The sequence below is a fragment of the Vombatus ursinus genome, unplaced genomic scaffold (genome assembly GCF_900497805.2).
Source record: "Vombatus ursinus unplaced genomic scaffold, bare-nosed wombat genome assembly UNPS02008685.1, whole genome shotgun sequence".
Classification (NCBI taxonomy): Eukaryota; Metazoa; Chordata; class Mammalia; order Diprotodontia; family Vombatidae; genus Vombatus; species Vombatus ursinus.
In genome coordinates this window covers 569,513-595,296 of record NW_020948463.1, presented here as the reverse complement: position 1 = coordinate 595,296, position 25,784 = coordinate 569,513, and the positions used below count along the sequence as shown (strand labels likewise).

The 25,784-nt window shown below is 33.7% G+C and overlaps 1 protein-coding gene across 4 annotated transcripts in view; it reads right to left on the bottom strand.

Annotated features, from left to right (window-relative positions):
• The window catches only part of LOC114034244 (chromodomain-helicase-DNA-binding protein 1-like), a 118,395-nt gene that overhangs the window by 24,046 nt on the left and 68,565 nt on the right, over window positions 1-25,784 (bottom strand). The window contains exons 17-33 of one of the 4 annotated variants that reach the window (XM_027849840.1): window positions 24,595-24,747; window positions 22,755-22,826; window positions 22,037-22,186; window positions 19,949-20,097; window positions 19,672-19,768; window positions 19,487-19,582; window positions 12,885-13,061; window positions 12,519-12,679; window positions 11,122-11,163; window positions 9,964-10,094; window positions 7,789-7,830; window positions 6,463-6,601; window positions 6,110-6,260; window positions 3,582-3,704; window positions 2,719-2,847; window positions 2,021-2,284; window positions 1,331-1,471 (exon numbers count right to left, since the gene is read on the bottom strand). In XM_027849840.1, coding sequence (XP_027705641.1) covers window positions 1,331-1,471; window positions 2,021-2,284; window positions 2,719-2,847; window positions 3,582-3,704; window positions 6,110-6,260; window positions 6,463-6,601; window positions 7,789-7,830; window positions 9,964-10,094; window positions 11,122-11,163; window positions 12,519-12,679; window positions 12,885-13,061; window positions 19,487-19,582; window positions 19,672-19,768; window positions 19,949-20,097; window positions 22,037-22,186; window positions 22,755-22,826; window positions 24,595-24,747 — 2,217 coding nt within the window. The remainder of the gene's footprint in view (window positions 1-1,330; window positions 1,472-2,020; window positions 2,285-2,718; window positions 2,848-3,581; window positions 3,705-6,109; window positions 6,261-6,462; window positions 6,602-7,788; window positions 7,831-9,963; window positions 10,095-11,121; window positions 11,164-12,518; window positions 12,680-12,884; window positions 13,062-19,486; window positions 19,583-19,671; window positions 19,769-19,948; window positions 20,098-22,036; window positions 22,187-22,754; window positions 22,827-24,594; window positions 24,748-25,784) is intronic. The other 3 variants (XM_027849843.1, XM_027849842.1, XM_027849844.1) reach the window with 3 other exon arrangements.

Here is a 25,784-nt window from a genome sequence, read left to right as displayed (position 1 = left end):
AGTTCCTTGTTTGTAAAATGAGATTAGATGACACCTAAGGTGCCTTGTATTTGACAATCCTATGAACCAGAATCCCAAAGAATTTGGACAATATGAATGGATAGTGAGACAGGACTATGTTTGTTGCAAGAGGTGAAGAGGAAGCACCTAGGCATAAGCAGCAGCGTGTGCAAAGACATGGAGGCTGGAGATAAAATAGCATGTACCATGGATAAGCTAGCAGACCAATTTGGCTAGAAGGCAGAATGAGTGATAAGATGTAATGGGTAATCATCTTGGAAAGACAGGTCATAGTCAGACTCAAAAAGTCAAAGAAAGGAGTTTGTAGCTTATGCAAATGGCAATGAGGGATGGGGAACCGAGATGTATGTGTGTGTGTGTGTGTGTGTTGTGTGTGTGGAGTGTGCAGTGCTGGGAACACGAAGCTTCTTGATCAGGAGTGACATAATCAGACACTTTAGGAATATAACTATGAGAGCTGTGTGGAGAATGAATTGCAGAGGGAAGAAAACTGCATCACGGGGACCAATTATGAGGCTATTGCAACAGTCCAGGTGGGAAGTGAAGGAAGCCTGGCCTAGGGTGGTTGCAGTGTAAATAGAAAGGCCAGTGACTAACACATAGCAGGTACTTAATAAATATTGGCTGGCTGAAGTGAAAGGAAATGGATCTCTAGACTTTGAAGTTCCAGAGATGATAGCTGAACACAAGAGAGCTAAAAAAATCACTGAGAGACAATATCCATCAAACCCTTAGGTTCATTAGTTCCTTGCTTTTTACAGCATGTAGACTTCTTTTGTTTCCTTCATGATCTCATAATTTCACAACATTTATGTCAAAGCAGTCTTGTTTGACATGACAGTACATATTTAGATAGCAGAGCACAATGAATCCTCATGAGAGCTATCTTCAGAGGCCATGTCCCAGATTGTCTTATGGGTAAGGCAACTAACTAAATTCCCTTAGGGAGCAATCCAAGATGTACTCTTTTTTATCTTGAATTCCATCTACAATAAACGATATTTTAAGTGAGGTATTAGACTATTTTAGAGGACAAATGATATAATTAAGAAACATAAGACCTTAGAATTAGGGGACAATTTAATAAAATATATTCCATGTCCTTACTGAAAGTGACCTATAAAAAAACTTTCTGTAAATGTTATAAATGCCATTATGATGGGAATCAATGTGAATTACAGCATTATTCAATTTAATTCTAATATGGTTTTTTTAATCTGCAAACTACAGAGACCTAAATTATAAAAATATAGTGTCAAATGAAATAATATTAAAATAACTCAATGCTGAGAGAAAGCCTATTACTTACAACACTGAATGTCTTCTGGTCCAGCTCCTCAGAATCCTCAGATATAGAAACTGGTTCACCACTTGCAGTGATATGAACTGGAGCGTCTGAAAGTGTGGATTTCTTAGATTTTTCTTTGCTATCAGATTTGGTTTCACTGAGCTAAGAGGAAAAAAAAACAAAATAATTCTAGAAAACTGACTATAGCAAAAAATGTACCTTTCTAAACTTTAGACTCAATAGTACTTATCCTTACTAAATTTCTTAAAATCCTACCTTCGCCAAATTTAATTGGGGAAATGAAAAATGAAGAAAATGTGTAAACTTCCTGTAATTTCTTTCTACATTAAGTGACCTTTGGTAAGTCACTTAACCTCACTAAAAAACAGGATAATAATATACTCACTAGTAATTCTTGTATTACCTACCCAATAGGACTATTGTGAGGTTTAAAATGAGACAATGTATGCAAAGTGTTTTAGCTAAAAAGTACTACACATATATTATTTTTATATTATTAAGGACATATTATCAATTTGTTTCCAAACTGTTGTTCTTCTCTGCTGGAGGTAGAAATAATAAGGTCTTTAAGGGAAAGGTTTTCAACATAACTAAAATATTGGAGGAATTGTTGGACAGTGTTTCTTCCCCAGATGTGAATATTTTATTCAATTTTCCATATTTTAAAGTTGCATAATGTGATTGTCATACCTTTTCTTCCTTTATGTCTTTGTCTTTCTGCATAGCTTCTTTTATTTTGCTTTCTCTTTTTTCTTTAATATCTTTTTCCTTTATATCTTTCTTATCCTCCTTTTCTTTTCTCTCCCTTTTAAGTTCTCTCTTATTTTCCTTTTCTTTTGCTTCCCTTTTTTCTTCTTGTTCCTTCTTTACACAAACATCTGGCTCAGATTTTTCTTCACTGTCTTTTTCTGCTTTTACTTTTCTATTTGGATGTTTCACAGAAGTGATCTCATCCTGCAAAGTGCAAAATTTGCACCATATTACTAACCAAGTCTCAGCAATAGCTAACTAATGAAAAATTAATAATCCCTTCTACAATAAGGGGCACTTGCATGAATATGGAATCTGAATAAAAGGACTTCAAATCCTGTTGGTACATGCAAGCTTTTCTTGTAATAAAATGAAGGCAAGCAGCCCCATCAAATATTCATAATGAACTAGGAAGGAAAAGAATTCAAATGGCAAATATTTGAAAGAAAGGACTTTAGTGATGAGTAGAACTTTGCATAAGTTGAGCCATGAAATACGAATCATAAAGAGAATTTCCGTGTGGGAAAACTATGGCAGATGACTTAACTCAAGTTATTAATTTAAATCAATAAGAGACTCATCAAGTATCTTTAAAAGAGCAAAAAAAAAAAATCAATCATTTTAAAAAATATTCTCACCTTGTCATCATCCTCATCAGATTTGTCTGAGGGCAATGGAGAAGAATCACTCCTTATTTCTTCTCTCGTTTTAACAGACTTCACTATTTTATTCTTCTTAGTCCTTATTTTCCTCCTCTTCGAATTTCCCTAAAAATAAGGATTTCACTTTTATACTAATTAACTCTAGATTCCATTTTGCAGAACGTAATTCATTACTAAATTTAAAATGGTGAGATATCACAAATATTTACGGCCACTTTTAATTTTTTTAGTGACAAGCAATTAGCAATCATAAAAACAAATCCACAAAGATAATGGAGGTCAACAAATAAATTATGTGGAATTCAATAATAACTCTCCAAATCTAAACTATAAATACTAATAGTAATTGTTTCTATACTCAGAGTTGAAGTTAGGAATACTTTTTTCCCCAGGGCATGTATCAAAAGTAACAGTGAAAATGATTCCAAATTTCATGAACTTCCAATTGTTGCCCCTATAGTCTTGCACAAAACTTAAAAGTCCATAGTTTATTTTCCTACCTCTCTTTTAGTAATCCTATCCCACCTCTAGGACCAATACCTTCATGACCTCCTGCCTAAATTTTCCTCTGCGGTGCTCCCACAAGCTCCCTTCTTCCAATCTCCATCATTTCTCTAAACGTAAACTTTTGCCTTCTCATTCTACCACAACATCCACCAAAAAAGGAGTCAGCTATATGGTATCCTATTTCTGCTATTTTTTTGTCCTAGGATTCATGATGGAAGTGAGATATTAAAAATGAAGGAACAAAAATGAGAAAAGTAGGAAAAATTACTCTTCAGATAATAAAATTTTTTATCAAATTTAGAGAAACCCAATAGTAAATGAATTGTACTTACTGCACCAGAAAGTCTCTGGGCTTCTTTTTTTGCCAGATCTTTATTAAGTAATTTAATGAGGTAGTCTGCTCGGGTCTGCAACTGCTTTGCTTGGGGTTTTTTATCAGGATCATCTGGTAGAATCTGAAAAGTAACTAACTTTTAAAGTCTCATCATATTGAATCATTAATAATAACAGCAGTAATAATAATAATAGCCAACATGTATGTAGTTCTTTAATGATTACCAAAAACTCATTTGGTTTTCTATGCAGCAACATTACTTATAAGAAGTTTAAAAAAATATGATTTGTAAAATCTGCTTTGACCCTTTTCCACAGAATAGGAAAGTTCCTGACTGTTTCATGGGAATGAATTCTCAAGGAATATAAAGCATTAAATAACATAACAAAAAGAATTTCCTCAAAGATAGAATTATACTACTTTTCTAAAGACTCTTCAAAATGGGAAGAGATCAATGGTTTAAACCAGTAAAGGAGGAGAGAACTATTGTGAAATTCCTTTTTTTTCCCTCCAGTCATAGAAGGGCTTTTAACTGGACACTTGATGCAATACTATAAGATAAAGCAGAATTCACTATAAATTTTCAGATTGTATATAAACAAGTTTAATTATTACACTACGCAGTGACCACACATTAAGTATAGCCTCCTAAACATCGTGATAAATGACATTACCTATATGGAGATTTCACAGCATGAACTTTGCAGAGAGCTTTATAATAGGGATTTAGTAAATAACTTTATGAACATTTATTTTCTTTGATAAAGACTAACTTTAATACAAATTTAAAAACCTTTAAGTTTTTCCCTCTCTGACAATTCAAAATAAAACGATATTAGATAATTCTGTTAGAAAGCTTTTTCCTTACCCCAAACATAAATCTAACTCTTCCCAAAATCTACCTATTTTTGCTCCGAGGGGCTAGTAAGAATAAGTCTAATCCCTCTTTAAATACTTGAGTACAGCTATCATTCCTCCCCCTTTCCTAAAATGCAAAATGCTCAAAACTGAACACAATATTCCAGATGCGGTCACACCAGTACAAAGGGTACTAGTACTATCATCTCCTTATTGCTAGGTATTATGCCTCTGACTTCCTAGTTTTTGATCCTCTGTGACTAGAAATCTAGTAATGTGTTTAATCAAGGTAGGGAATTCAGCTATATTTCTTTCTTCTTTTTTTTTTAATTTAAAGATGCCAAGTCACAACCTGTTGACTCATATTGAGTTTGTAATCTACTAATGGTCTCTGATCTTTTTCAAACTACTTTCTAATCATGTCTCCCTCAACTTATGTATTTGTAAGATGAATTTTTTAACCCAACTGGAAGACTTCATATTTATTTCCATTAAATTACATCTTACCCAGCTCAACCTGTGGAGGTATTCTTGGATCCTAACTCTGATAACCAAGTTAATTTTCCCATATTTATGTCATTTGTACATCTGGTAAACATGCGATCCGTGTTTTATCCAAACCACTGGCAGAGAAAAGAGAAGTCTACTCTAATGACAATATTGGTTCTGTGTTTGCCTTTACTGATCTTTTACCCGAGATATTCTCCACTACACTATTCCCAGCTCTGGCTTCTGATTTTCCTCTCATGAACGTATCTTCCTAACATATAATGCTACGATGTCCCATTTTTTGGCTATTCTTTCTTTTGAATGATGTATACATTCTTAGAGTCATATTTTAGTCATAGGTCTCATCCCTATCCACAAATATCAATGATACCTGTGAGATCAAATTTGCTTCCTTTCATTAGGACCAATTTTGCTTTTAGCCCTTGCTATATAGAAAGATTAAAGTAACCTAAAATTTTAAAGCACTTAATGTTTTAAATAATTATTCTGAACTTTTAAAGAAAATGTCAAAAACTTTTTATGGCATTAGAAAACAGAAGCATTTATCAAAAACCCATTTTTAGAGTTTAGTCATCTAAAATTTTTAAAAATGTATTAAGAGTAAGGGATTCTTTGGGCATGTAGAATTTTTAAAAATCTGATAACTATATTTAATATGATTGGCTTCCTATAAGGCCATGTATTCAATTTCATGCATTTAAAAACATTCTGAGAAGTCTATAACCTTTATTGGAATGCCAAAGGGGTCACTGACTTATAAAAAGGTTAAGTATTCCTGCCTTGAATTTGCCACAAAAAGGAGAATTTTTGAACTGGAGAGAACTTAGGTATTGGGCATGTCATGGAGTAGGATACTATAATGGCCTTGGATTCAGTAAGGCTTGTTTGTGACCATATCCTGTTTTAGGAGGTAGGTACTCAATTATCCCCATTTTACAGATGAGGAAATTTAGGCTGAGAAAAGTCAAGGGATATGCCCAGAAATGCACAAAATCAAAGTGTCTCATAACCGCTATACATCTAGCTTCTTTACAAGGAAAGGACTAGAATGTAGATGTCCTGAATCCTTATCTAAAGCTTCAATTCAAAGAGGTAAGGGTTACATTAATACCAAAGAAAAACCCAAAATGTGAATTGAGAATGTTGAAACATACATACCTTGTGTGTTAAACTAAGGTCAGGATCCATTTTAATCATTTCCCAGCTGCCATACCCATATTCATAGATACCAATTAATAGATTGGAATCATCTTCTTTGCCCCAGTCTATATCAAAGTGAGCTGCCTTTGTGTGGCATGGGATGGTATACCTAACAAGAAAATTAATTACCCTATTAAGTCATTTTGTTTTATTTTTATATATAAAAGGAATTTTTCAAGATTATTGTCTCCATTAAAAAATGCCTTATTTCAATTTTAAAACTACCTAAGACATATCATTGTGAAAACCAGATATAACACATATACAAACTATTAATTATCAAAAAAAATTTAAATGGGGGAAACACTCACTGTTTCCTTTCTTCTGGATCTGAAGGAATCGATTTGTGCAATGGCACTAATTCTTCTTCATGAGAGATGACTAGTTTGGCATTCACTTGCACTCCTGATATTCGGAATGTTGGACCCTTCACTTTTCCAAGTCTACCACCTTAAAAAACATAAATTTTTATGATGTAATTATGTATGACATAATATGATAATATATAACAACTTTACAGGATACAAAGTATAGCAATATAAAGATAACATACTCAAAAGAACAAGTTATGGTAAATTAATACAATGGGGTACTATTATACCATTACAAAATTACAAAAGATTGATTTCAGAGAAACCAGAAGACATGTATGAACTGATGCAAAATTAAGCAAGAAGAACTGGAAAAAATAACTTACATAAAAGCAACACCACAAAGACAAACAACTTTGAAATACTTAAGAACTTTGTACAATTCAATGAACAATCATAATTACAGAGGACTGATGATAAAAACTACTATAAACAGAGAGGTGATACAGAATGAAAGCACCACCATCATCCCAGTCCCCAGGCTTGCAACCTAGACATCATTCTCAACCCTTCACTCTCTCTCCCTCCAATATCCAATCTGTTGCAAAAGCCTGTTTATTTCACCTTTGGAATATCTTCCCATAATATCCCTTTTTATCCTCCCCTGATAACACCACTACCATGGTACATGCCCTCAACACCTCAGGCCTGGACTAGTGCAACAGCCTGTTAGTGGGTCTGCCTGCTACATGTCTCTCCCCGACTCTAGATTACCCTCCATTCAGCCACCAAAGTGATTTTTCTAAAACTCAGGTCTGATCATATCACCTTCACATGAGTATATAAAGTCCAGTGGCCCCCTATCATCTCCAGGATCAAATACAAAATCCACTGTTTAGCATTCAAAGCCACCTCCTAGCTTCTTTTCTTTTAATCTCAACTAAAATATCACTTTCTACAGGAAGCCTTTCTCAAATCTCTTAATTCAAGTGCCTTTACTCTATTCATTATTTTCCATTTATTCTGTATATAGTGTCTTTGCACATATTTTTCTTGTTGTCTGCACCATTTGACTGAACTCTTTGTAGACTTATCTTCTGCTTTTCTTTGTATTCCCAATGCTTAGAACAGTGCCTGGCACATAGTAGGCACTTAAGAAATACTAATTGACAGAGAATGAAACATACATTTTTAGACTTGGCAAATTTGGGAAATTGTTTTTTTTTTTATCTCAACAGGAGGAGAGAGGGAAATTAAATTCCTATTAATGGAATAAAACAAAGTTACCAAAAAAAAAAAAAAAAGAACCAGTAGGTGTTTCCTTACAAGGTTCTGTCATAAAAGGTCTGTGTTCAAATAGCAAGAGTCCTGTAATACAGAGAAAAAAAATTTCTCAAAACCTCATTTAATCAGTTTCACACAGAAGTCATTTTCTAGTTAAACAATACTACATGTAAAGAAATAAACTGGCCTGCTCTATTGTTTTGCAATAATCCTGTAAGTTTAATTTTAAATCACAGGTTATACAGTTTATTTCATTTAATCGAACCATCTACTTTTTTGCTATTTTGTTTAAATTGCCTCACAGACAGAAAATGTCATTCAAAAATTTGTTTAAACTATTTTGTGCATCAAAAAAGACAAGATTACATCCACTGAAATAGCCTTTTTCCATGCTTCCATGCTTGAATTTCCCCCCCCACAAAAAAATTAATTTGCAATAAAATCATTCAGTATTTAGTACATTTGCATTTCAAATCGTTTAAATGGAATGATGCGTAACTAATCTAAACTCACTCCCAGACATCTTTAACATATTTAAGTAAGTGATGACCAATTTCATCAACACTAAAGGATGGGATCAGATGAATAATTCTTATAACCATTTTCTTTTCTTTAAATTTTCTGGATGCCTTTTTTTTTTCTTTAACCCCAGTCAAAACTGTATACTACCATCAACACCACCCAAAGAACTTTCTTCATATAACAAAAAAACAAAAAAATCATTAAGCAAAACTACCACTTAGTGAAACCTTATCTGTTAGCACATGACAACTGTCAGAATATGCAATATTTAGCATTTCTATCAACAGCTCTCTCTCAATATCATGCAGCCTGCTTCATGCTCTGCTTTTGTCTTTCCTGCCACCCAAGAGCAGTAACTCTTTCTTTTGTTAAGACTAATAGAGAGAATCTAGGAAATACGTTGGGGATAACTTTGAGCCCTGGAGAGCCCAATAATATAACATTACTTAATTCAGTCATTTCTATAGTACAAGAAAACTTATAAATTCAAAACTGGTTATTTTAAATCTATATAAATTCCCTAATGGTCTTGCAGAAGCTCCTACTGGGAGATTACTTTTCACTGGTTGCATCATCATAAGATCTCCTTGATAAGTTCTAAAACTAAACAGGAAAAATCAAATAGATCCAGAATACTTCGGGGGGAGGGAAGGAAGGAGGGTGGCACAGTAGATAGAGCACCGGCCTTCAAATTTGGAGTCCTGAGTTCAAATTTGGTCTCAGACTAGACACCTGACACTTATTAGCCGTGTGACCCTGGGCAAATCACTTATCCCCAATTGCCTTGCCAAAAAAAATACATATTGTCCAGGCTATGACATGCAGTTAAATGGACAGTCTATATAGCTGGCATTCACTGGCATATATGCTTTGGACAGACACTGCAAACAGATGAAAGAGATTCAATATTGAAAAGGTGGGTCCTTTTCACCTTTAATGACTCCAAACTTCTTTCTGAAATTAAAGCCTAACTTTTTAATATAAATATTTGACAATTATTATTCTATGATTTGTGGATTATGTAATAGTAGTCTCCAAAGAATTAAATGTGTATCATGCAGGGCAAAGGAGAGGCACATGGTATGTATAAGCAAGTTGCAACATGTAACAAATAAAGAATCGTAAAGAAGTAGGTGTCATCAAAACACTGTATGAACAAAAAAGGAGGAGGGCTGGTCTTGTGCTAAGAATTAAAGATTAAACTTAAAACAAATTAAAAATTAAAATTAAAATTAAAACTTAAACAAAAGCAAAAGTTAGCCTCTTAAGAACACGTTGGGCAATTTGAGGCACCTGTAACAGAAGTTAGCACTGGTATGAATAATATCAATGAATGACATCATTCCTTCTTATCACCATAATGTGAGCCATTTCTCCTTTTCCCCCATTTTACAGGAACCCAAGTAGATATTTCTTAAGTGTGCCATTCATAAGGGACTAGGCAAACGAATATGTATAGGTCAGTGAAATTCAATGAAATAAATGATTCATTTAATCAATGAAACAAAAATCTATGAATTTCTTCTGATGGCAGAAAGCATTTAATGAACAATGGGATTTTTTAAATTTTCTGAAGAAAACATGCCGAGTACTTAGTATTATTCCAATTAAAGTTCAATAAGAATTGTGATCCAATATCTACACTCTTTTTTTTTGCATTTTTAAGAATTCTCCAATAGTACTTTAACATTGTACCTGTTCGGTCCTGTCCAGAGGAACTATCCTTTAAAGCTTTGACACAGCCATTATGCACCAGCTCCCCTAGTCGTCTGAGGTCTGTCTCTGACTTATCAACTAATTCAGCATCTCGAGCAATTGCATCTAATCTGAAATAAAATATCAGCAAAAGATTTATCAGGTATATTACAATAGGTTGTGGACTATATCAATAGCTGCCATTTATATAGAACTTTAAAATTTACAGGAGTTTTACATAAATGATCAAGAAAAAGTAGAGAAGTGTAACAGGCTATTCTAGCTCTGGTTAAGTTACTATAAATTCTAGTCTACACAACCTGAATAAAATAAACCATAGAAATATTTAATGGGAAATCGTTTTCCCATTAGCATAGTAGTATAGTATAATATCTTCAAAGTTAAAGGGGTGGTTAAGATTTTTATCACTTGTTAAAATGTCATTTTTCTAATCTGGAGATAATGAACCACCTGACAATTTTTAAATGAACTGATAAGAAACAGTTAACATTTCTGATAAATATGACAAAGTTTAAAAGGTAATTAATAAATCAAATAAGACAGATAGCTTGTATCATTTTTGATTCCCAAGAATAGATAAGACATTAATACAAATACTATGCAAACAGTTTGTTCAAATGAATAATACTCAAATAGGTTTTCTGGAACCAAATGAAAATTAGCTATTAAAATGCAATGTTTTACCTGAACAAAGAAATGTCATCAGAATACAATACGTAATTTCCTGCATTTAGTGGACAGTTTGACCAAAATTAAATTTTTAGCAGTAGTTTGGCTAAAAAAAGGGAAAAGAATATTCAAATCACTGACTATTACTGAAGTCAACAGGCCAGCTCAGAAAAACCAAAGGCTTTTCAGTTTGAATGTTCGTAAGATTTGCATAGCAAACTTATGCAAATAAGGATAGCACTAAAGTATCTAAAGAATCACAGAATTTTGACCTGGAATGAATTTTAGAAATTAAAATACATTAGTCTTCCCAATGGTGGGGAAAAGGTTCTTTTAAAAATGCTTTTTTCAAAATAAGTGAAAATGAAGCACCTAAATTTAAAACATAAGCACAAATTTTCTGAACAAAACAAATACAATCATCTATTTGGAAATAGTAAATTTTACTTCAAGGATAATTGCATTTACCTTTCCAGAGGACCACCAAATTTCTTGTAACTCTTGATAAACCTAACAGAAAATAATTGCTGTTTAAATGTGTGCTCAACTAAACTTCATTATTAAAAATATATCAAGTTATAGAAAATAGTGGGCATAAATGCTTATTAATGGAAAAAATCAAAGTATTGCTATCATGAACAAACTAAATGGACAATGCAAAAAAAAAAAGAATGCCCCCCCATCCATAGTATACACATATTTAAAAACCCAGTCTTATACTAATTTTAGAAACCAGTACAAATAAAACAATAGAAGCTAAAATTTATTTCAGAAATTATTTTATTATTTTCACAAGACAAAAAATTGTTTCAGAGCTAGACATTAAGTCATAGGAAATGTAGGCGTCAATGAATTCAGGGTGGGTGACAACCATATTAACACTCCCTTGATACAGTCAAGATGAAAGTAAAGAATTCTGATAATTACTCAAGGATTTAAATTCCAAGTTATGAGGTGACACCAATACTGAAAAATAAAAATCTTATTTAAAAACAAAAACATATGAGTGATTATGGAAAGGAAGAAGAGTCAAATGCCTCTTCTAAAGAAAGGCTCCAACCACTCAAATAGGCATGAAAGCATCTTTAATAATAGCTGCAGCACTTTAAGCTTTCTGGTGGAGAAGAACTTTATGGCATGTCTATAATTTAAAAGAAAAAGGTTACAATGGTTTTAATAGAAATATTAAATAGAAACTCTGAAAATACAGAAGTGAATAACATTTTTACAAACTTCAAATCCAAAAAAAAGATTACATAAACAAAAATGACAGTTATTTTCCCACTACCATTAAAGAAATGCATTTGCACATACATGAACATATTTGAAGGGATATTCCACTGTATACTGCATAGCTATCTGACCTTACTTCCCAATTGCTACTCTCAATTCAAATATCTTAATTAACATGGTTCTTAAAAAAAAAAATCATTGCAGTGTTTATAGAAAAAATATGCAAGTAATTTATCCCTTCATAAAAATAGAGTTGGATTCTTCAACATATTAAGAATGGTATGGATTACCAAAAAAAGAGAGTAGAAGATGAAAAAAACTGATGTGTCAATGTATACTTTTATTACTCAAAATGGCAATAATTTTTAAGCTAGCTACATTATGGGACCAAAAACATTAAGTTAGGTATTCAACATTTTAAATAACCTAATAGTACATAAATAGGAAGAAATGCAAGGCCAATACCAGACAGAAGAGAACCACAAAACTGCTTGTGAAACAAATCTTAGTTAACAAATTCAATTCCTGCATAAGTTGAACTTGACCTTTGGAAAGATGGGAGAGTTTGATGTTATTTTAGCTGTACCCTGTATAATGTCAAGTTGAAGCAAAATGGTTTTATTTAATCTTACCGCCTAATTTCTGCATCACTAAATCCTTTAATATTCTCTCGTGGGATAGTCCTTGGTCTTCCACGTTTCTTTGGCCTTTTTCTTTCAGATATTGAATCACTATCGGATCCAGAGTATCTTCTACTTCTGCTGCGTCGGCCTTCACTTCCATTGAAGCTAATCTGGAATGTCAAGGTGGCAAATATTTCTAAGTAATCAAAATAATAATACTCTTAGAAATAATTGCATGTACATGCACAAATATACATGTTTCATTCTGTATCTAGTTATCAGAAAATTCATAAATATTTCCAAGTCACAAAAAGATATTCCAAGTATGACTTATTACCATATCCAATATAAACATATTTTACATTAAAAGGCTACCTGTTTTGCACAGTTTCTCATCCTTGGTAGCATATATATTTCTTCAAGTTCCTTTTGTCTTTCTTCTTCTTCTAGCCTTCTTCTTTGATCTTCTGGAATGATTTCCTCCCAATTTCTTGAATTTCTTTCAGGTTCTAATTCAATATCATCTTCATCCATATTTGAAAAATTGGCTACCTAATAAAAATGGGAATTTTTAAAAGATCACTGAAAAAAAAATCACATAATAATTACAGCTCCTTAATATTAAGGAAACATTGTTTTCCCCATGAGTATAATCATAAATTGACCTTATCTTCTTTGGGTTTCTCTTTTATAATCTATTAGATAAGGGGGCTTGACTATGCAATCTCCAAATTCCCTTCAAGGTCTAAGATTCTATTTTTCTTTAATCTCCTTGACAAAATCTTTGTTATTATACAATATGATATATCAGAGCAAAAATTAAAAAAAAAAAAGTCTCAGGACAAAAATTACTGGTTGATTTCAATTTAATAATCATTTATTAAACCTCCCCTCCCCTCTGAGGACTCTGTATATTCTCTGTTTTTGGTTTTTTTGCTTTTTGATGAGGCAATGGGGTTAAGTGACTTGCCCAGGGTCAGGCAGCTAGTAAGTGTCAAGTGTCTGAGGCTGGATTTGAACTCAGGTCCTCCTGACTCCAAGGCCGTAGCTCAATCCACTGCACCACCTAGCTGCCCCAGGACTCTGTATATTCTGGAAAAATAGCTCAGGTCCCCTCCCCGGGCAGACTTCCATTCTCATCGAGACAATGCTTTTTAACAACAGGCCTGGGGTAGACTAAGGGATGGTATTTTTGGAAGGTGTCTTGCTTTCTAATAGCATGAGGGAGGTCAAATTGTTACTACATGATAATAGTGAATGTGTGAACCTGTAAAAACTGTTACTATATGAACCTGGAAGAGAAGGGATCCCTAGTTAACTTGTTACCTCTGGATGAATGTGAGGAAAGGTGTTTATCCAGCCCTTACAGAAAAATGAGGTACTCTCTCTGCAGAGGCCTCTCAAGAGGTAAAGACAGGTATCAATTATCCCCTTGACAAAGCTCCCAAGGAAGGGGAGGTTTTGGTAGGTGAGCAAGGGAACATCGGATGAATTTCGATATGAAAAGAGTGTCTATTTGAACTCAAGATACTGGAACATGTGGCATGCAAGAGGCTTATGACCTCTTAGCTATAGCGAGGTTATAATTAATGTTAGTTAAAACAATGCAAAATTCAATTTAGTGTGAATTATAAAATGTTACCAGGTTATATTTTAAATGACCCAAAATTCAATTAACATATCATCATCCTGCCCTTGTTTATTGTCTAGTGTGGACATAATGTCCTGCTGTGTACCATATTGCCAATGGTTGTGCTAATTTTTTTTAAAGTAGCCCTTATCTATGAACAGACAGTTCTCAGATGAAGAAATTAAAGCCATCTACAGTCATATGAAAAAATGCTCTAAATCACTGTTGATTAGAGAAATGCAAATCAAAACAACTCTGAGGTACCACATCATACCTATCAGAATGGCCAACATGACAAAACAGGAAAATGATAAATGTTGGAGAAGATGTGGGAAAATTGGAACACTAATGCATTGTTGGTGGAGTTGTGAAATGATCCAACTATTTTGGAGAGCAATTTGGAACTACGCCCAAAGGGCTATAAAAATGTGCATACCCTTTGACCCAGCAATAGCACTTCTAGGGCTATATCCCAAAGAGATCTACATGTACAAAAATATTCACAGCAGCTCTTTTTGTGGTAGCAAAGAATTGGAAATTGAGAGGATGACCATCAATTGGGGAATGGCTGAGCAAGTTGTGGTATATGAATGTGATGGAATACTATTGTGCTATAAGAAATGATGAACAGACTGACTTCAGAAAAACCTAGAAAGCTGAGTGAAGTAAGCAGAACCAAGGGAACATTGTACACAATAACAGCCATGTTGTGTGATGACTAATATTGATAAACTTAACCCTTCCTGGCAATACAAGGATCTAAGACATCTCCAAAAGTCTCATGATGGAAAATGCTATCCACACCCAAAGAAAGAACTATGGAAGCCAAATTGTTTAAATAAATAAATAAATGAATGAATGAACGAATGAATGAATGAATGAATGAATAAAAATAAAGTAGTTCTTATCAAAATGAACAAGAAAAAAAAAAAACACAGTAAATGAAAATATGCCAGTGCAAAAATGATGAGGTGTGTTATTACATTAGAACAAAAAAAATATGTACTTGAAAAGTAGGACATGGTCATAGTAACTCTAAAATAAGATGCAATGTCAGAATGCCTGAATCTATGATACAAAATATTATATAAAACACAGTAAAATAAAATAAAAAGGCAAAGTTGCATTAGCTTTCTATGGTTTGCAAATAACTACCAGTAAAAGAAATATTATAATGTTAGAAATAAAGCATGTGGATTGCTAGTAGCAATCCATTAACTGTATGAATTGAAGATCACAATCAAAAGAAGATTTTATCTTAGCAGGGCAGCCATTCAGACAAAAGCTTAACATTTAAATAAGTCAGTGAAAGACAACTGAAATCAAGTGAACAGTGAAGAATTTTTTTACTGAAAGCCTTTATTGGTTTGATCACTTTAAAAATCAATTTCAGTTGGATACTACTAAAATTATTGGAGAGGCAGTCAACACAGATGAGGATGTGACAACTAAACTAAAATGTTTTGATGAAAATAACTGCTTTTTTTGTGTATAAGGAATAATACTTGAGAGGTACAATCAAGAAGCAGAGTAGCAGAAAGTGATACACTGAAGTCCTTTCAAATTCCTTTGAACAAATCTAGTAAATGCACCAGATCAAATCTTAATAGGGAAATTGAAACTAAAAAAAAAAGAGTCAAAGTCATTTTGCCAACCCAGGTGAACATAGGGAGAAGGATAGAGAACACTGTTCAGACTACAGATAGAGTCTGACCAGGAGCAATGCAAGAGAAGACCAGTCTAGGGAGAGGCTGTGTCCCAGAGGGAGAGGAGGCCTTAGGTCAACCCCAGACCAATGCCAGAGCATTGAAATGGTAACAGGTGCCATGTGTCAGCTTTATTGTTCACTGCTTAGTTCTGGTTCAAAGATGAAGGGTGGACTGAGAAAGGGTCCCCTGTTTGGGAGATGTAAGCCAGAAGCAAGTTCAGAAGCCAGTAGCAGTGGTGTAACTTGGCATTTCAGTTTTAGCTTCTAGCCCTATCTGAAATCTGCCAGAGGAAAAGTAAGGCCGGATTCCCAGACCAAAGAAAAACTTATAATTCTGTCACTCTGAACCTTCCCAGCTTCCCAGTTGACTGACAGTGTCTGTGTCCAGTAGCAGTCCACTATGGCTCAGATTCAAATTGTAGAGATAAGACCAAGGAGGCAGCAATCAGACTTTGCCCTGGGAGCACCGAAAGCCTCCAAGTCTCTAGTCTGACTTTCCCTGAGGTCAACACAAGAGTCAATGCCCTCAGAAAACATTTACAAGGAAAGTCTCAAAGAAAAACACAGCTTGGATACAAAGTCAACTAGAATTTCTGGACAACTTGAAATACGAGTTAAATGGAGAATTTAAAATTTTTTTTAATAAAGAAATGACTGTTTGAGGGAAAAAACAGAAAAGAAATGAAAGTTATGGAAAAGAGAATTGGAAAGGCAAATAACAGCTTGGAATAACCAACCATCTCCCTAAAAATTAAGATGAACCAAATGGAAGTCAGTGACCCCTTGAAACAAAATATTAAAAGAACAACAAAAGACTAGAAAAAAAAATGAAGTGTAAAATATTTCAAAGCAAAAACAACTGACTTGGATAACAGATCAAGGAGAAAAAAAAATTAAGAATCATTGGATTATATGCATGACCAAAAAAATGAGCTTACATATCATCTTTCAAGAAATCTTAAAAGAAAATTGCCCAGATCTTAGAACCAGGGGCCAAAGTATAAATGAAGAGAATTCACTGGTCACCTCCTGAACAACAAAACAAAAACAAAAACAAATCCAAAATGAAAATTAGCAACAACATTAAAGTGAAAATCCAGAACTTTCACGTCAAAATAAAAATAGTGCAAGCAGCCAGAAAGAAAAAAATCAAGTACTGAGGGGGCACAGTCAAAAATCACACATGATTTAGCAGTCAGCAGTGCAAAGGAGTGGAGAGCTTAGAATACAATATCCTGGAAGGCAAAGGATACAGGTTATAACCAAGAAAAATTTTCCCAGCATAACTGAATATAATCCTGTGGAGGAAAAATGAAATAGAAGATTTCAAGCATTCCTGATGAAAATACTAGAGCTGTGTAGAAACTTTGAAGCCCAAAACACAGGTGATAAGAGTAACTTTAATAAAAAGGTAAATTTGAATAACAATCATAAAGGACTAAAACAAGGATAAAATACTTACATTCAAATATAGGGAGACGATATACATAGCCCCTGAACCTATCTATCACTATCAGGGGTAACAGAAGGAATCTATATAGACAGAAGACCTGGGAGTGGTTTTCTGTCTTGATGATCTTAGGAGGAGGAAGAGGAAGAGGAAGAGGAATATACAAGGGAGGGATAAGTTTAGGGAAAATCATCTCACATAATCAGGGGTACACAAATAGACAAACAGTGAGATGAGATGAGAAAAATGACTTTTACTTGAACCTCAGTGTCATCTGAACTTGTCAAAAGGCGGAAGAATACAGAGTGGGGTGTAGAAAACATTTCATTCTACAAATTAAGAGGAAACAAAGGGGAGAAAGGAAAAGGGGGAATTAGAGGGAGGGGAGATTAAAGAAAGAATTAATCCTAAGCAAAGCAGACTCTAAAGATGTACAAACATATTTATAGCTCTTTTCAACGTGGCAAAGCATGGGAATTTTGGGAGGTTCCTGCAAAATGGAAATGACTGAAGAAGTTACAGTAAATAAATGAGACAATACTACTGTGCTTTAAAAAGTGATGAAGAGTATGTTTTTTAGAGAAACCTGGGAAGAACTGTATGAACTGATGTGGAGTGAAATGATCAGAACTAGGTGAACAAATTATACCATGACAAAAATACTGGTAAAGACAAACAACTTTGAAAGTATTAGAAACTCTGAAAAATGTACATGATGAACTATGATTCCTACTAAATGAAACATGCCACCCATCTCCTGATGGAAAAGTGAACAGTTAAAGAAACACTCTCTCTGTCTCTCTCTTTTCTGCACACATCTATATTTGGACATGGCCTATGTGGAAATTTGCTTCGCTTAACTATACTTGTTTGTAACAGGGTTTTGTTTTTCCTTTGTCTCAATTAGGGTGAGAGGGTGAGATGAATTTTTGCTGAATGAAAAAATAAAATATAATTTAAAAAAATATAAAGAATTACACTTAACTTTCTTTTAAGGTTAGATGCATATGTCACCCTATAAAAACCTCCTGCAGTATCTCAGGCACTGACATTTAGGGGATGTGTGCCTACAATAATAGCTATTTGCTACTTTACATGATTTAATTTACTTAAGATGTCTGAGGGAAAAAGTGACACCTCTGAATCTCTTATTTGAAACCTTATAAACTGCAATAATTTTATTTCAGTGGCTAGCAAACTGGAACTAACCTGGCTGAATCAGATTCTGCTAAAAAATTGCCCACAATGAAAAATATATAGTCAAGAAAAACCTTATCCTCAAACTTAATGAATTTATTATATTTTGTTTCCAAATAAAATTCTTACTAATACCCTTAATATACATGACTAGGAAAATAACAAAAGAGTTAATAATACATGAAAATGTTTATACAACCTAACTACATTGATTGTTAGTCTACCATAATAAGACAAACATTTTCTTTAAGAAGGCTATATACTTTTATTTTCCAACAGACTAACTTTTATTTTCCAGCAGACTAAGTTGAAAAGAAAAAAAATACTTAAAAAGTATAACAAAGGAAAAACTATGTATCTTAATCACAAAATGCCAGAATTATGAGGGAATGAAAGCAGCCTATTAGTTGATAAGGAAAATGAGGCCCACTGATGTTATATAATTTACCCACCATCATGGAATCTCAGGTCTCCAGATATCATTTAGTCTAACCTAGACCTAAAAAGATATGCTCATGCTAGAAGATCTGAGTCATATATCTCACTGCCTTCTAAAGCAACACATTTCACTCTTTAACAGTTCTGATAATTAGGAACTAGCCTTTTTTTTTTTAAACACCAAGCCAAGTTCTCCATCTCAAAACTGATCACTACTAATTCTGCTCTCTGCTTCAAGACAGAATAAATATCTTTTTTTTCCACGCGATAGTTTCAAATACTTAAAGATGGATATCATGTTCTATATGTCTAGCCCCAACTAAGCCTTCCCTTTCCCCGGAAAACTAGGTCTCTCAGTTTGACCAATGTATGGCATATATCTCCTCTCAGCATGGTAGGCACCTTATAAGCACTTCCACTTAACACAGAAATAAGAACTAAACCAGGTCTCCCAAATTCTGTTAACTGTGTTCTTACCACTATTCCAAATGATACTCAATTTTCATATAAATTGTTTCTTTAAAAAAAAAATGCTTCAAAAATGAGAAATATACCTTAAACTGGGAAAGCAATTCATCTCCTACAGTTAATGGGCCTGGTTCATTTTCATGAGTTTCAGCTCTCTTCAGGATTTCATCAATATCCATTTCCTATAAATGGAAAGAATGTTTTAATCTTGGTAACTTAATTGTGGCCATATCTTCTCCCACATAAATTCTGTGTGTTAAATTCTCTTTACCTGAGGCTCTTGTTCTTCTCCTTCAGGTTCTTTAAAAAGTTCTTCAGCACCAAACTTTAAAATTGCCGATAATTCTTCCTTATTAAAAGGTGTAGAACTAAAGCAGAAAAAAAGGAACCATGAATTACACATAAACAAGTTAATTCAGTATTGTAAAAACACTTCTTTAAATATTTATGTGTATAACTATAAACATCCATGAAAATCTATGTAAAAATCAGAATCTAGCTCAACTGTTTGATGTTATCAAGACACTCTCTGCTTATAAAACATTTACCTTGAGGGAGCAGAACCTGTGTGTAGAACAGTCTTCCCAGTTGTGTCCATTCTCTGAATTACCAGATGATCAAGCACCATCTTTTTTTTGGCTCTTTCAAGAATATCTTCTTCAACTGATCCTTTTGTAACTAGACGATAAATATTAACCTATATAAAAAAGTACACCTCAATTTATATAAATTATAAAATGAAGAAAGTTACTACTGTTACAAAGAAGCATGTTAGGGAGTACAACTGCCAATATAGTTTACTGTTACATGCAATAGTTTGTCTTATGGGAATACAAAGATGAAAAGCCTCTTTTCTTGAAGAAGGTTTTAATTTAGTTGCAAAAACACAACAAAAATAACCATAGTGTAGGTATCAAAATACTAAAGAAATATAGTGGAGAAAAATCACTTGGGTTGAGAAGACTGGAGAAGGTAGTAGAAGAGATGGAATTGGGATGGGCCATGAAAGATGAATAGGATTTTCACAAAGGGAAGGGAGAATTAGAACATCATGGATATGGGGACATTGAATAAACTAAAAAAAAAAAAGCAAAAAGCATGGTTCAAGGCAGCTTAGCTATAGTAATATAGTATAGCACCAGATTTTAGAGAGTATAGACTTTAGTGCACAGAAACAGAGAACCATTAAAAGTTCTGGAGCAAGATGCTGTCATGATTGCAGCCAGACTACATGTAAAATGTATTGAAGGGAAAGTGATCAGAAGACTGCAGACCAGCTAATAAGCTATTGCAATGGTCCAAATAAGAAATAAGAAAGGACTGAAGCAGGTGGTTGTTGTGGAAATGGAAAGAATGGGATGGAGAGATTGGACACTACCTTCAACATTCACTTATTCTTTAATCTGTGTATGGCACACTGTGCATAAGAGTTGGAGAGTATAATTAATAAGACTTGGTGACTGGTTGGACGGTAGCAAATGATTAAAACTTTAGAGTTTGAAGAGACACAATGCTTTGTACATAGTGGGCATTTAATAAATGTTAAACCAAACATATTAATTTCAAGGTTTCAAACCAGTGAACAGAAAACTGGTAGTAAAATGTACAAAAATACAAATGTCATAGAGGATAGGCATTTTCTGTTGTTAACAGAGAACAAGGGGATAAATTCACTGTTGGACATGTTGATTAAGGTAAAAGGAAGAAGTCTTGTAGGTAGCTGGAAATGCCAATCTGGAGCTTGGAAGAGAAGGGACAATAAATAAAGATTTTGAAGTCAGCCACAAAAATATTAAAGAACTTCAGAGATGGAAACATCCACAGAAATCATTTAAGCTAATCCCTTCACTTTACGCATAAGTAAACTGAGACTAAAAGAGTGACTTGCCCAAGCTTTCCCAAGAGCTAAGCCTGGTACCCTTACTTTCAGTCCAATGCTGCTTCTAAAGGGCACCTCGGTAGAGCAGCAGATAGAGTGCTCGGCCTCGAGTCAGAAAGACTCATCTTCCTGACTTCAAACCTGGCCACTTACCAGCTACGTGATCCTGGCCAAGTCACTTAACTCTTTTTGTCTCAGTTCCTCATCTGTAAAATGAGCTGGAGAAGGAAATGGCAAACCACTCCAGCATCTCTTCCAAATAAAGTATAAAGTGTGAAATTATTCCCATGTTTTTATGTACAAACAACAGGGCTTTTTAAAGGTATGGTCTTCTTAAATATTAGCTTTACTCTCAAGTCACTGGTTGAACTTTGGGGAAATTCAGTTATACATCAATTAGAACAGGGTTTCTTAGCCTTTTTTATGAATCATGAACGTCTTCTGACAGACAAATGAAGTCTGTGAATCTCTTGTCAGTATTATATTATTAAATGCGTTAAGTAAAATACGTAGGATTATAAAGAAAATTGATTATACTGAAATTAAAGATGTAATTTTTGACATCCAAGTTCACAGATTCCCTGAAATCTAACCAGATACCCCTAAGGATGTGTGGATCTCAAGTCAAGAACTGCCCCTCCTTCCTAATAGTGAGATTCAATCTTCCTAAAAAATGAAAGACAGTAAAGAACGAACAAATATCAATTTAAAAAGCCCTATGTGAAGATTGGATTTCAGACTGGTGATGTATTTGTACCTGTTTTTTCTGCCCAATTCTATGGGCTCTAGCTTGTGCCTGAAGATCATTTTGTGGGTTCCAGTCAGAATCAAATATAACAACAGTGTCAGCAGATGCTAAATTGATGCCTAGTCCTCCAGCCCTTGTGGAAAGTAAGAAACAAAAATCCTATAGAAATAAAAGAAAATAGTGACACTTTTAAATCCATCACAGTTGAATGTCATTAGAAACAGATGATGTAACAATATTAATTCTCTGAGAGGAAACTAGTGATATCATGGAATTAGCAAATTTTAAATGTCAAAAGCAAATTTACTTTTCAGCAAATGACTTTGCATTATAACTTACTTTTGTTTGTTTTTTGGTGAGGCAACTGGGGTTAAGTGACACATAGCTAGTAAGTGTCACATAGCTAGTAAGTGTCAAATGTTTGAGGCCAGATTTGAACTTGGGTCCTCCTGACTCCAAGGCCGGAGCTCTATCCACTGTGACATCTAGCTACCCTTATCATAACTTATTCTATAAAAACTTTAATGCACAGTTCTCTTTCTAACACAGGAATAAAAAAAAATTCTTTGACAGTCAAAATAAAGGAGAAATCTACTTAAGAATAATTTTCTTAATCAAATTGACCAATATATAGACATTTCAAAGTTACAATAATAATTCATCATGGTTACTAAAGAGATATACATATATTAAATGTTTAAATGGGAGAAAATAATCAAATTCACACCTCAGATCCTTCAGCATTAAAATGATCTAATGCTTGTTTTCTTAATTCTCCTTTGATTGAACCATCTAATCTCTGGAATGACAAAAGCATCAGTTAAAGATAATGAACAGGAAAACAATAATTTAGTCAAAATTCCTATATGAAACATGAAATAAAATTGCAAAATAAAGTAAATGTGAATGAAAATACAAAGCTCATTAATAAAACTGAGGTAGTTCTAATCTCTCTCAGTGAGTTTAGAGGATAATAAGTACCGTAAGTCCTTTCTTTTAGGAGTCATATATGGAAGTAACATAAGTGATGAAACAAGCTTCTTTAAAAATAATTTAAAAGATTGCCAAAAATTTTTCTGCATGATTTTAACTTTGCCAATTACTCTTAACTTACTATCAGAGTTGGCACTAAATACTAACTTTTCAGTTGAATTTATGAGCAACTGACAGTTGGTTTAAGTTCAAAGAGGCTTAGAATTACATATCTAGAGGCAGAAGGGACCTTAAAGGTTATCTAGTCGTGCGTCAAACTCGAATGGGGGTGAGTGATATATCATACATAAGGACCCTGTCTACTACACAGTGAATTAGAAAATCATATATTAACATTATGTTCTATTTTACTTTTATTTATTTCGTTAAATACATTTTATATCCCAATTACATTTTAATCTGGTTCAGGTACTGTTAGATGTCTCAGATCTGGCCCACCACCCTCATTTACAAATAAGGAAACTGAGGTCTAAATCATTAAAGCGATTTGTCCAGGGTCACAACAGTAGCAAAGTATGATATTAAATGCAGATTCTATGATTCTTTGTTCAACACTCTTTACATTAAATCATGTTACCACCAATTGGGATTAAGATGGCAGGGATAATTTGAACTTTTTCTCAAGGAAACAAATTTTATTTTCAAGAAGTTTACAACTACGGAATCTCTCTTAGATTCAAAGATCATACTTTAGTAGGTCAAAACTAGACCTACACTAATTATCAAAGGCCAGGGTACCTTGCACAAAGCAGGTGCTAAATAATTATCTACAGAATTGAATTCCCTTTTATGAGAGATTATGTCTACTTTTGCTATACTACCATCCACTATTGTGGCACTTATAAACTCATGAACTTAACATAAGGCATTTAAAAAACACTTAAAACACCCTGGTACCTTTCATAGAACTTTTACATTTTTTTTAAACTATCTATCACATTGATACCAACCCTACCTACTGCTGAACAGCTTCAAAGGGGCTAGTTAACTTCCACAGGAACAATTATATAAAAGAGATGAGCCAAACAGTGTTATAGTAGGGTTCAAGAATTTCAGAGTATGATCTGGTTATTAGCAATGTTATTTCAAAATCATGTTGGCATGATAAGCCTCATGAGGAATGCTGTATTTGAAAAACTGTCTCTAAATAATGACCTCTAAACAGAGAAAATATTTTTATTTTGCCCTGAGATTCCTAACCTTCTGCTTTTCTTATCTAAAACTATTACTTGGAATATGCCTATCATTTAATTGTGTCCTTGGATTTGGATCCATCCCTACAGAATGTCTTTAAGCCATTTACAGAGCTTTAAAAAATGTAGGAAAATTGTAAGAACATAATGGTTCTTTGGCTAAAGGTAAAGAATGAGCAGAAATAAAGATAAAAAAGAAAAAGAAAATAGGACAGTTGTTGAAATATAAAAATGATAAAAGCAAGAGATCTTTTGAAAGGATCAGAATATTAATGTCATTTTTTAAAAAGTCTGAAAGATAATTTTGTATAATTTTCTTGGAAAGTAGACTAAAATTTAGGAACAATAATAATGACAGTTCAAGTTTAAAGTGAGTCTTACCTGAAAAGGGAATTGACGATACTTCAAATATTCTGCAAGTATGTCTAACATCCGCACCATTTGAGAGAAAATCAAAACTCTGTTGCCTCGTTCTTTTAGCCGAATCAACAGCTTATCAAGAAGAATTAATTTTCCACTACTTCGGATTAAATGCTAAAGAAGAAATCAGTTATAATTATTGTGTATTATGAAAAAAGATGCAATCAAATGTAATCCTTCATAGCAAATTTGTTACATATAGGTTAAAGAACAACATGATGAAAAATAAAATTAGCTATTTTGAAAAGAAGTTTTAGTTCATATTTATCTCTTAAAGACCTATATAAATTTGAGTGACTATTATTATACTCAAGCTCCTTTAAAAATCTTTTAATCTGCTTTTCCCAAGCTTCCTTCAGTTGAAATTTATTTACTACTGTATGTCACTATAGGCTGAATTTTTTTTTTCCTACACAAAAATTCAGGTTTCATCATATACTTTCTACTCAATGCCAAGTCTTGAAAAGATTTCTGCTCCAGACCAACCTTGCACCAGCAAGAAAAGACAAACTAGAAGTGAAGTGAAAAAACAAGCCAATACCCTCTCACTACTGCATTCAAAATTCAAGTGGAATCTTAATTGTAATAGAAGTTTATTCATAAGGTCAAAACACCTGATTTTCAATGTCATTAAAATTCCTCAAGTCTCAACCAACCTGTTGTTGATTGGGTGTTAACGTCCTTTATAAGATGCAAGCTGTCGGCTGGGATTCTTAAAATCTAGCCACGGCTCTGATTCTTATAATCTAGCCACTGATCAGATTCTTATAATGTTCAGACTCCTTAAGAGTCTGCCCAATATGATGAATGTTCTAATAAACCTTGTGTGTGGCTGAAAGAAGGCTTGGGTCAAATTCTTTCGGGCAGGACCCATGTGTTGTGATTTTGGGGTCCCAGCATCCCTGAACCTCTAAACCGCATCATTTCTGTATATAAGGTCCATCTTGTCTCCTTTAAGATGCTCAGATTCTTAGAATCTGGACAATACCTCACAGACTCTTAGAGTCCTTAAGTGTCTGGCTAATGTGGCAGATCTTTAATAAACCTTGTGTTTGGCTGAAAAAAAAAATGCAAGCTGTCTTTTCCTGAAGGAATATGACACACACACACACACACACACACACACACACACACACACACACACACACACA